Here is a 12,226-nt window from a genome sequence, read left to right on the forward strand (position 1 = left end):
GGTCAAGACTAAGTCTCAAGAGGGGTCAGGGTGAATGAAAGACCTCAATGAGCACACAAAGCAAGGACACTTACAAATTACTCCAGACAGGTGTTATATTAAAAATATAGACACATTTATTACAAGGCCGTTGTAACATAGACCATAGCAAAGAATCACAGTAATACTAGAGTAAACCAATACATCACAATCAAGACAATATATATACAAGACCAGAGGGGTCTATCGGATTAACAAGCACACAATATGTAGACCACCTAGATGGGGAGGAAAACAGGCAGTGCAAATAATCTTTAGACCCAGTTCAACATCAAGAATACACCTAAGAGGCAGTCCAAGCCATACGAAGAGAGGAGCCTTATGCACAATATTACATGCACGCGCTTGTGCCACTGGACAAAATAGGGTCTCTTCAAGGGTCTCTAGCTGCTCAGAAAGGTGGATAAGGTGATGAAGAACAAGTTTCCCACTATTCAAGCAGGACCTCCGCTTGAGGGCAGAGGCAGTTTGAGAGTGCAGGATGGAGTCGCTATTTCGCAATAGCTGTGGAAAGGAAAGGGGCCCTCAGGGGCCACATTGTGTGTATAAATGGGCTAATGCACTAGGGGCCACCGGTTGGGATAAGGACTACTCACCGGTCCCCCACGCAGACAGACGCAAACTTCGCCAGTACAGTCCACTTTGCTGGCAGGTTCGAATGCGACAATCAGGACGTCTCGACACTGTGTAGTTTCCGAGATACAGCAGGGATTCCCAAATGGGACAGTGGCGATTTCTCTGCTCCGGGTGGAGGAATCAGCCCAATTCCACTGCAGCGGTCTTCAGGGTCAAGGGGGTCACAAATGCAGTGAACTTGCACAGATCGTTGCCACAGCAGGGCAACACGGTAACCGCGTTTACTCTGGTCCGGGCGCACTTGTCTCACTTCAGACCTGGGAATGCCAAGTGTACGAAATTCGGTGTGAGCGTGCCGGGGACACAGAGCAAGCAGTATACCAAGTTTCGAGGGCCTCCTCGAAACAGCGGCGGTAACAGAGCAAATGTCCCGTGTAAGCCCAGGGACACTTCCGAAGAGGCTTACTTGCAGGGTTTGTTAAAGGTGCTGAGAATAGTTGATCCCACTATTCCAATGGGTCGAAGCGTCTTTGCAGACCTTCTAGGACGATCAGAGGCAGAGGGGTCCCACCGGACGACAGCGGGCACCGGGTGCCAAACCTTCCAGCGGGTCACCAGCGTTCCTCGACTCGGCTTCTTGTTGCAGGATACTTGGCTCCTTATCCTTTGTTCGTGTGAACTCAGGAGATCGACATGGTAGTGGTGTTTCCAGCCTTCTCTTATCCAAAGTTCCCTTCGCGCCAAAACGGAGATGACCCAATGGGAGATCTGCTCACAAACACTCATTCCATACGCGGACCAATCACAGACCTCAGTGGTCCCAGGCATTCAGGACACTGAAGACTCTCTGGCACCCAGGATGTGTATTGGGAACAGACATCCTAGCCCACATCCTGGAGGCACACACACAAGGCATGCAGAAGCCTGCGAAAGCATTGGGCTTCGCGGGAAAGTGCATGACCAAATAAGGACTGATCCGGGTCGGCTCGACCTGGGGAAGGTAAAGGGGCAAGACGGCCAAAGGCCAGGACAAAGAACCTCGTGGCGTGGCCATTTTGGAGCCAGGCCACCTATTCGTGCCAAATGCGGTAAGCGAGGTTAACATGGCAAGAAAAGGGTTAAAAATATAAGAAAACTATAGCTGCCACCAGTCCTGTCCCTGACACATCTGCACAGTTCATAAAAAGTCAAGCGAGAGTTTCTAGGGCCTTGGGAATGACTAGAGACCCAAGTGTGCTGTAAGGTAAGTTACATTGCACACTTGTTACATGTTGCACAAAAGTTGCAACATGAGGAAAGGACTAAGGGAAACAAAGTCTCCCAGTACTGACTGTCTTAAGGGCATGTCAGTTACCCCATAAAAAGTGAGCGAAAGCCCAGAGGAGTGCATCTTGGGGCTTTGCTTCTCTGGCAAAGTTTAGTTCAGGGTATTTAAACAGCAGCAAAACGTTTGGGGGTTGACACATGGAGGGAAAATTCCACTCAAATATGAAATCTTTCCTAACACGGCGTAAACAACTGATAACCTAATAGACACATAACCTTGAAGTCATACGTCTTGCTACTATCGAATACTCTATCTCGCTTCCAAGTTGGTTTCCGAAAAAGGATGGGTACGCCATTAAATATTTCAATTTTGGCACATCTTTTGGAAACAGTAAAACTCAATAAAATGGGCCCCATTTATATAGCATCCCTTGACGTGAGTTCTGCATTTGATTGTGTCATTCGTGAAGTTCTGTGGAACATATGATTGAAAATGGGAATTCCGATTAGATTACTACAACTGATATCTTCATGAAATCACATACAGATTTTGATTAACTCAAGAGGGGTCACTAACTAGGGCTATTCAGACTGCTACTGGAGTCAAACATGGATGTTGTATAGCCTCTAGGCTATTCAATCTATATTTAAGTGATTTGGAAGAAATCTGGAAACACAACAACATTTTATCGGTGAGACTGGGTAGATTAATAATTCACTGGCTCGCTTTCGCAGATGACTTAATCTTCTTTGACAGAACCTCTATGGGCTTGCAAATTAAATTGGAAATATGTACGCAATATTGTCTTAAGAACAACCTCAAACCTAATGATAGCAAATCAAAAATCATAGTCTACACTGGTCCAAAGAAACTTCAAACATTTAAATGGATCCTGGGTTTGGAAATAATTGAAAAGGGCCCTATTTTTCATTACTTGCGTTACATCTCTGCAATTCCGCTTCGAAGCAGATGTGGAAAGATTCCTTGGAAACAAAACTCTTGACCTCCGACCAAATTAAATGTTTATTCTCAAAACTTTGTGCACATTTTCATTACTTCCTATCATAGAATACTATACAATGAAGATCGAGCCCATACTACTTTATGGTATAGATATGTGTCTGATAGACTTACATGAATTTTTAAACTCCAGGGTTGGTTATGGAAAGGAGTTCTCAGCTTTGCCAAGTCTCTGCCCAACGCACTAATAAGACATGAGTTAGGCCTGGTATCACTGCCGTCCAGATTTGATTGGAGAGGACTCTTAAATTACTTCAAAATCGTTAGCCCCCCCTAAAAATTGCCTCTACGAAGACATGAATTTGATGACAAAAGATAAATCAGTTAAATCAATGAATAAATTCATTCAGATGATGCGAGGATTACTTGACGACATTGATTCCACTGAGGATGAGCTAATTAATCACCCAGAGAACACCAAGAAAAATTATATACGTATGATTGTATTAAAACTAAAAACTGTTTGATCAAGTATTAATTGCACAAAGAATATGCCTCTTATCCTAGAAAGAGGAAAACAGTTAATAGATACATTAAATGCTTTCCTTGCAGTAAATTAAGAGCACCATATATGTGCTTTCGGTTCAATCACTTCCCTTCATGAGAAAAATCAAAGCACTGGGGTAGGAATGAAAGTATGAGCATCAACCTCCATTGTGCATTCTGTCTATTGCCTGCCGAAACTGAAGCTCTAAAACACTGGATATTAGTATGTCCCTACTTTGACACCCACAGATTACAGCTTCTTGGAGAAAATGTGTCAATGAAATCTAAATTCTATCTTGATTTGCTATGGTCAGATTGATGTTGGATGATAATATTTAGCAAATGCTGGCCTTTTCGCGTTTTTTTAAATACATAAATTCTCAATTGCAAATTGAGTTTACTGATTACAGGGGCATAGATGTGTCAAAGGCGTAAGAATTGCCCGTATTGGTTTATTAATGATTGTATATGATTTAGTCAACTTCTTGGATGCTATTCTTAAACTGGTTTTTATGTTGTATTTTTTTTGTGATTGAAATATGAATTGTTGAGGCGCCCCTATCTGATACAATTTAAAATAATGAGATGCTATATCTGGTATATAGTGACTCCATATTGTGAATAATAAAATTTCCTTAATTTTATTTAAATTATTTGAAACTATCCAAATTTGATGATCTTAAACTGTTAAAAAAATGTGTATAAAAATATTCCTTTTATTCTGAAACGATTTGGATATTTTATTTTATAAAACATGATGTAATGTGATAACCTGTATGTAATTGACTATGACACGTTGTAAAATTTGTAAAAGTTGTTTTTTCAACTATATACAATAAAATAAAATAGACACATCAGTGAATTTTTGAATAAAATAGGCCTTAAGCACCAACTCAGTAGGGATATGAAAATTACTGAGGACATTTTTGGGGATGTTAAGTTCAAGCTAGACACTCTGTATATAGAGACGAAAATGTTAAAATCAATTACACAGTCACGGTTTCCAGGCTTTATCATATTTTAAATTGATCTAGCACTAAAATGGTATCTGAATGAGATTTTTCCAAATAATAACAGAGCATTCTACATAAAGGTTGATACAAATGTATTTACGGTGGCAGGGTTCTCCCAAAGAGATGGTCCGCAAAGATTACAATATGTTGTCTCCTCTGTCCAAAGAATTGACCCTTACAGAGAAGGGGGCTGTTCCCGATTTTTTACACATTTCAGATCAGCTCATCCAAGGATATATACTTGTTAAGGCAAAATTACCTGCTATGACGAAGCTGTATTCGCAGTGTCAAGTTTTTTAGCTGAGGCCTAACGTATTAGAAAAAGAATCAATTGTGTCTGAACCGCTGGAATGAATGATCAATTAGGCGACCACCTTTGCACATGGTTTTATTGATCTTAAATTTTTTAATCTGCTGACATTGTACATAACTCTGTATTAATAATGCCTGATTTGATACTCTTGTGAGGATCTGTATGTCATTTTTTATAACCACTTTTTGGGCTAGTACCCAAAATAAAGTACTTTGACTGCTTGACTAACAACCTAATACCAAAAATTATGAAGGTAATTCAAAATAACTTGTCAACTCTTTTCCCTGTTCAGTGTTTTTTTATACATCACTTCCTAAAAACGTGCAGTAATGATACAATTAAGAATGTATAATTTATTTAAAACATAAGTCTGAAAGCAAAGTATTTAAACAGTAAGTAATGTAGCTGTAGACCCTGAGGAACTGTCAATATCGGACCTACAGGAATATGTTGAATTTCCTCGTTCTTACACACTTATGGTTACATATTAATCAATTATGCAGCCTTGTCATACATTGATGGCTGTATTTCACAACATTTACTATACCGTTCTTCATTATTGTGTCGTTATTCCCTTGTGTTATATTTATAGTCAATAATGTATTGTTACTGCACCTTATTATGAAGTAATACTCGTGTCATGTTCATAGAGAAATGATGACACTTTATAGAAATGATCGGGACTGTGAAGGCCCCCTCAGGAGCGTTGTGAGCTAGCTTTGTGGATGAGGTATGGTTTTCCATGGGAGGATTGAGTGTAAGAAACAGTGATAATACCTCACACTTAGAAGCACACTGTTCAAAACAATTGGGTTTAAAATTGCCAGAGATTTTGGAAACATGTCTTAAAAGGTTTCCATGAAATAATGTAAAATGTAAGTGCCATCAAACAACAGCTTTGTTTCTCTGCAACACTACAATATACGCAGCTGTCCATCAGAATCATGTGCCCCCAGTAGGAACTCTGGATGAACAGCAGAAACATGCTTGTGCCACAGAGGAATTAGAAATGGAGCCTATCTAACATGAACGTGCCCGTATGTATGCTGACCATGTAACAAGAGATTCGGGAGACAGGACATTTGAAAAATAAAATCATTTCATTTTGCACAGGCAGATGCAGTAGATGCTTCAAAGATAATAGATTATAGAGATTTTATATTGAGACATCATAGAGACCTCTGATTGATGTTCCAGATGCAGACTTTTGGTTTGAAGCAGTACATAGGCAGAACAAAGTGAAGACGAAAGAGTGAACAAATCCACTCTTACTGTAAATGTTACTAGTAAAAGACAGTTAATTTAATGGTAACCGTTGATAAAATGTATTCTTTGCAACGAATACAATGCCATGGGCACACAGATTAGCAGTAGTGTTATTAAGGTACATCTAAAACTCAATCACACAATTCCATTTCAATCTGCACCCGGAATTGCATCAATGAAAACATTTTAAATCAGTCTAAAGATTCTTTCCAAGGACCCCCTCCACCCCCATAAGGACGGTCACACTGTCAATGTTATTTCCAAACACAGGGAACCAGTCTTAATGAGTTCTCCATCTCTCTTCAATTCTGGATGACATTTCAGGGGTTCCAGCGGACCTCTTGACCAAATTTCCCAATCCCAAATGTGAAACCAAACAAACCCAACCTGGTCGGAAGTGATTCCATTAAGGCAATTCCCGAAAAATACTCCCTCTAACCCCTAAATCTATTACACATTGAGAAACCCAAAAATTAAGTTTCAGAAATCTTACTGAATTTGATCCCAAACATCTCAGAACTGCAAACTGACCACCGCAGAACACATAAAAAGCATCATATTACCCGCTCAGAAGTAATCAGAGGACAGTTCAGCGTTCTTTTTAAAGAAAATCATTAATCAAAAACTTCAATGACATTTGAGAAGAGGAAATAGATAACATTGTGAAAAGCATTATCCGTACAAATCAACCCCTACACAGCCTCCTTTGTTCACCCTCCACAGCCTCCTGTGTTACGGGCATAGCCACCACTACACAGCCTCCTTTATTCACCCCCACACACCCTCCTTTGTTGCGGGTAAAGCCACCCATACACAGCCTCCTTTGTTACGGGCAAAGCCACCCATACACAGCCTCCTTTGTTACGGGCAAAGCCACCCCTACACAGCCTCCTTTGTTACTGGCAACAGGTATTGCCTGGCATCAGTACTTACACATTGTTGTGCTTCCTCTCAGAATTAGGCAATTCATCCTAAAGCCCTGAAGAACAACACCTTAGTTCTACTATTAAAAAAAAAGCTATGGCCGACCAATCAAACCTCTCCACATACTGACCTATGGATGCCAATGTCGATTTTTCATTAAATCAGTTATGTGACTGGGAGTGTCTTGTTCGGGAATGTAAGGAAAGTCCTAGGGTGGTAGAAACATTACCAGTACAATGATTTGTGGTTCTAAGGTAAGTCAATTGTCCATTTGAATCCCAAGGTTGTTGATCACTTTAGACATTTTTGGGCAGGTACCCGTTTCATAATGGTGCCTGTGTTGAAACATGGGGTGGAGCAGTCATGATTTCATTCTTGTGAAGGTTTAGTCATCCATGTGGTCACTTGAGAGAGGCCATTGGTGAGAGTGGGGCCTGTGTCCTTGTTGGTCAGTTTGAAAATGATGTGTCTGTCGTGCCTTTTGATAAATCTCATTAGAGGTGCCATGAATATATGGAACAGCAGATGAGATGGTCTTGTTCCTTGTGATTCTGCAAGGATTAGGTTCCATGAGTTTGAATAGAGAGGTGGTAGCTAGGTGGTTTATCTTCTGTCTGATTTTGCTAAGTATTGCTTATCCTAGTCTCTTCATTGGTCTAAAGCTGTTAAGATATCTAGGAATATGAGGGCCAAGGTGATGTTTACATTAATTTTAAGATTTTCCCAAATGGATAGAATTGAATATTCCATTTGTCTCGTAGATGATACTGTTGTTCAACATATCCTAGGATGTGCCTATAAACATTGCTTTTGAGGATTTTAACCGAGTATGCTATAATGGAAATTGGTCTGTATTTTGTTGGGTCAACCCACGGGCATCATTTCAGCAAAATGGCAGGGGTAGCAGAAGTGACATCACACACAAACACCTGATGACATCACAGGGAGTGATGTCATATGACCTTTGACCTCAATGCGATCACAGGACATTTAACCCTGTTGTTAGCACCTAAAGTGACAAACAGACATAAAGCACACAAAAGCTCCAATTTCATGAAATACCAAACCGGACAGGGTGGGCACAGTAGAACCAACATAAGCCAGGGGCAGTGCCATTCATATGCTACTTTAGCCTCATATGGCAATATGTGTTGTTTCGACCTTGGGATGGGTACAGCTCCCTTGCGTCACTGAGTGTGGGAATCTCTGCCCCGTAGAAAAAATCTACAGCTGCCACCCATTAATATGTGCACATTAAGTGAACAAATCCTAAAGTGAAATATACAAATTTAGCTCAATTCACCGTTCCCTTTAGAAGAAAGTGCACAAGACAAATGAGCACCTTTCAAAAAATGTAATCAACACTGGAAATATAACCTGAGAGAGGAGCATTTCCAATAATTATACTGGCAAAGTATAAAAACTATACTGGCAAAGTATAAAAGGTGCCCACCTTTTGAACCCAAAAATGTATAACTAAATATTCAAAGGAAAATAAAATCCAAACAGGAGACGTGTTCTTTGATGACACTTGGCTTCTCATCCCCACATTTGGCTTTCAACAATACTCTGTTTTATAAAGATAACTTGAAAAGTACACACACCACTCTAAAGTACTCACACAAATATATAAACCCTTGTAGAAATATGGTTGGCAAGAAATTTACAATTCTGGAATTATTCCCCCACCTTCAATGGATAACTAAAAACACTGGCATGCAATTCAGCAGAAGGCAAACAAATGACCTGTGGATTTTGAAAATGTACTTTCAAGATTTGAACACTATTCGCACTATTTCGGCTGTCCATAGAAAGGAGGTGACAGCCAGTAGCTACAATATTTATTTGCCTCAATAAGGCACACTTGCCCTCCCACCCCCCCATATCGTGGGAGTGCCCAGCCTGGGATAACCCTGATCAGTCCACAATGGTTGTAAAACTCCAAGGCTAAGAGTCTGTTCATTTACCAGGGGAAGGGGGAGAGTTTTGACTCACTGGAGATTAGTGTCCATCCATTCATCCATCCAGCATGCTGCATACTGAATGCTCAATAATTCAGGACTATAGGAACCCCTGGCGCCGAACAACATACTTGATCGAAAAACATTTGACCAATTTTTTTTTATCGTTTTTTCATCAAATTAAATTTAATATATGGGGAAGGGTAAGGGAATAGGTTAAGGTGAGGGGAAATGGGGTGGAGGTTTCGGAGGGTCTCCCTCCACATTTTCAACCAAAAAAAAGACGCAAAAGAAATAGGTAAAATTGGAAAAGATCAAATATTTTCATCCAAAATAGACCTAAACTGGATTATAGTACAGTGCAGTATTGCTAATGACACAAGCAAACATCACAGGGTGTTCACAAAGGGAGGGTACATATAAGGACACAAATTAGCACATGCGTTGGCATACACTGTTTCTGTATTACTCTAGCAGAACATATACGAAAAACGTCTTCACTTGCCCCATCCCTTCTTTAGGAGTTTTATGAAGCTTCTCTGTGCTTGCCCTGCACCCCAGCCAGAGTGTTCTGCCAGATAAATGCCTTGAATCTGTCTGGCAATATACAATGCTACTGTGCACATTATCAAAGGAAATTAAATATTGCGCTTACCAATACATTTGATCCCATTGCCGACCCACCCTTCTCTGCAGCTGCACTTGAAACTTCCCGGGATGTTAAAGCAGGAAGCGTGTGCATTGCAATTGTGGGCGTCAATCTCACACTCGTCCACATCTGTAGGAACATCAAAAATTACTATCACATAAGAACACAGGAAAATGGTTAACACATCCAAATGCGTGTTAAGCTTACACCAACACATTCACCAACTTTCTAAATGTGTCGACAATCTACGTAGTGTGGCATTCTGAGCCCATGTCGAAATATGCATATCTTTGACATGTGAATTGCTTCAATATGAAGCCCCCACATGCACATTATTATGTGTCTCTAATTATAGCCTGGCCTATACTTTTAGCTAAGTAACAAGGAAAAAAACCCTTGTTATAATGCACTTTTTTTCATCCAAAAACGTCCATGAACTGGCATCTGTCGCTACATACAAAGTTTTATGCACAGTCGCCTGAGTCCTAATGTTTACCAGATAAGAACACTTCTGATTGATGTATGTATACTGTTTAATTTTTGACATGGAAAATGCGACTTCGAAAGGTAATGCATTACACCATCTCTTCATACTATTTCCATTTAGTTTAACAAAAGGTATTACAACTTTCATTTTGTGCGATTTTGAACTGGACTAACACAGGGCCACAGCTTTCTTAGTGCTGCATTTATATGTATATATGCATACATAATTACAGCACCCTTGCCAAAGATATGTAAAAAAAAGGGCTCAATTCAAACGTCATGCAATACAAATCTCTTTTAGTCCATGGCTGTATAATGTGCTAGGCGCGCTGTTGCTAGGGCGTTGCTTTTCTGTGAGGTGCGTTGCTACAACAGCATAACAAAGACATAATAATATGAAAACTTCGTTTTCTAGTAACAGATTATCCATTTTCCTCCTTTATATAGTTCTCTATTTCTAACGTCCAAGCTGTTGGATATTGCGCATAGTTCTAAGTAATGGAATATACTAGAGCATGAAAGTTCTACGTACTAAGCATGCGCGGTTGCGCTTCTTCACGATGCTAAGGCATCAGTCATTTCAGCAACTTTGGAACAACTAGAGTCATCCCTACATTTAGACCCACCAGGATAAAGCTATCTGTGAAATGAGCCAGTGGCAGCGCAATGGAAGAGGACAATCTAGCAATATGTAAACAACCTGAGGCTATATTGCCTATGACTTACCTGTGCATCCCGTGGTTCCTTTTTTGACAGAGTATCCGGCTTGACAGTGGCAAATGAAGGAGCCTTTGGTGTTTTCACACTCCCCAAACATACAGATATTGGAGTTCAAATCACACTCGTTCACATCTGTAAGAGCATAAGGGGTTATTAATGGCGAGGGAGAACATTAGGAGGGTACAGAGTAAGATGAAGAGCGTTTCCTTATTTTCCAGCAAGCCTGCCGTGTTAAAGATCACATTAGTGTTGCGTGACTTCACATATCACATAACAGGTCCATCATAAATCAAATGTATTGCATGATGTCATGATCAGGTTGCATTGTTGCCACACACTTTATGAGATAGACCAGAGTGGCAATGGTAATGATCCCAATGAATTACAGAAGGAAAGGTAAATCTGGATAACATGGAGGGTGCTTGTATAGGGAGCATGCAGGAAATTGGCAAACAGGTTTGGTCTGGTGGCAGTAAAATCTATCTCCAGAGAAGTTAAGTATGGACAAGAAGAACCCTCCCACAACCAGATCTTCCAAACTCGCTTCAGGTATCTTGTGTGAAGACAGTAGGCATGGGTGTGTGAGTACAGATGGCTGAGTGGGTATAAAGCGCTATATATAGCGGGATCCGTTCCAGTGCACAACTTTAGGCCAGTGCATGATTCCCACAGTTATGTGGTTGCCATAGTGACCTCACTCCATTGTGGTCCTGCCTGCAGATATTAGCTAAGCTTGTTTGGCACGGGCTACTAGCGTCTGCGGTTGGAAACATCTACACTAAGGACCGACCCCTCGTCCTGGTGGCAATGCAGTCCTATCAAACTAGTGCATACTTCTGGAAGCGGACTTGAAGAAACGGCGTGGATCTTGAGCTGTGACTGTTGCTAGATTCAGCAACATATAGGTGCGTTGCTATCGGGTTAGGTTCATTTATCTTGGGCCTGGTACTGCTTTTGGAGTCATTGAATGTGCCATAGGCTTGCAGTCCTATGGATGGTAGGGTTCCCGGGCATATCTATTCATTTACTTGATGGTTTGCAGAGTTCAGCAGAAATAATCAAGTTGGTTTCTTGGTGCTAACACAACACCATGGAAGAACACAACAAAGATAAAAGCCGAAGACCCCAGTCTGAACCGTTTTCAGCATGGCCAGGTGGTTCTTGGTAAACATCATGTCTTTGACCCCCCCACTCGTTCTTTGATGAGATAATACATTTGTTTTAAGTATTTGCTAATAATTGAATTTTACCCCATAAATTGATTACATTTGTCTTTAATGCAGAGTTTTTTTTTTAAATAAATAAGGCAGATTCTCCCCATTATCATTTTTGCCATTTTTTCCGCTTGTCTCACTGTCCTTCACCTGGTCGAAAAGGCGATTTCTTTTTCATTTTCTCATGGAAACGCTTTACCTTTTGTCCTCCTCTCGCCCTCCACTGCCCCCACTCTGCTTTTCCCTTCCCTGCATGCACAACTGTGCTTTATTTCTCTTTCCAATGCATCGT

At 40.6% G+C, this 12,226-nt stretch overlaps 1 protein-coding gene across 1 annotated transcript in view; it reads right to left on the reverse strand.

Moving 5' to 3' along the window:
- Window positions 1–12,226, reverse strand: part of FBN2 (fibrillin 2) — a 1,178,594-nt gene that overhangs the window by 195,883 nt on the left and 970,485 nt on the right. Inside the window, exons 31-32 of the mRNA XM_069625622.1 lie at window positions 10,727–10,852; window positions 9,521–9,643 (exon numbers count right to left, since the gene is read on the reverse strand). Of these exons, the coding sequence (XP_069481723.1) occupies window positions 9,521–9,643; window positions 10,727–10,852 (249 nt within the window). The remainder of the gene's footprint in view (window positions 1–9,520; window positions 9,644–10,726; window positions 10,853–12,226) is intronic.

The sequence above is a fragment of the Ambystoma mexicanum genome, chromosome 6p, assembly GCF_040938575.1.
Source record: "Ambystoma mexicanum isolate Mex_15411 chromosome 6p, UKY_AmexF1_1, whole genome shotgun sequence".
NCBI classification, from domain to species: Eukaryota; Metazoa; Chordata; class Amphibia; order Caudata; family Ambystomatidae; genus Ambystoma; species Ambystoma mexicanum.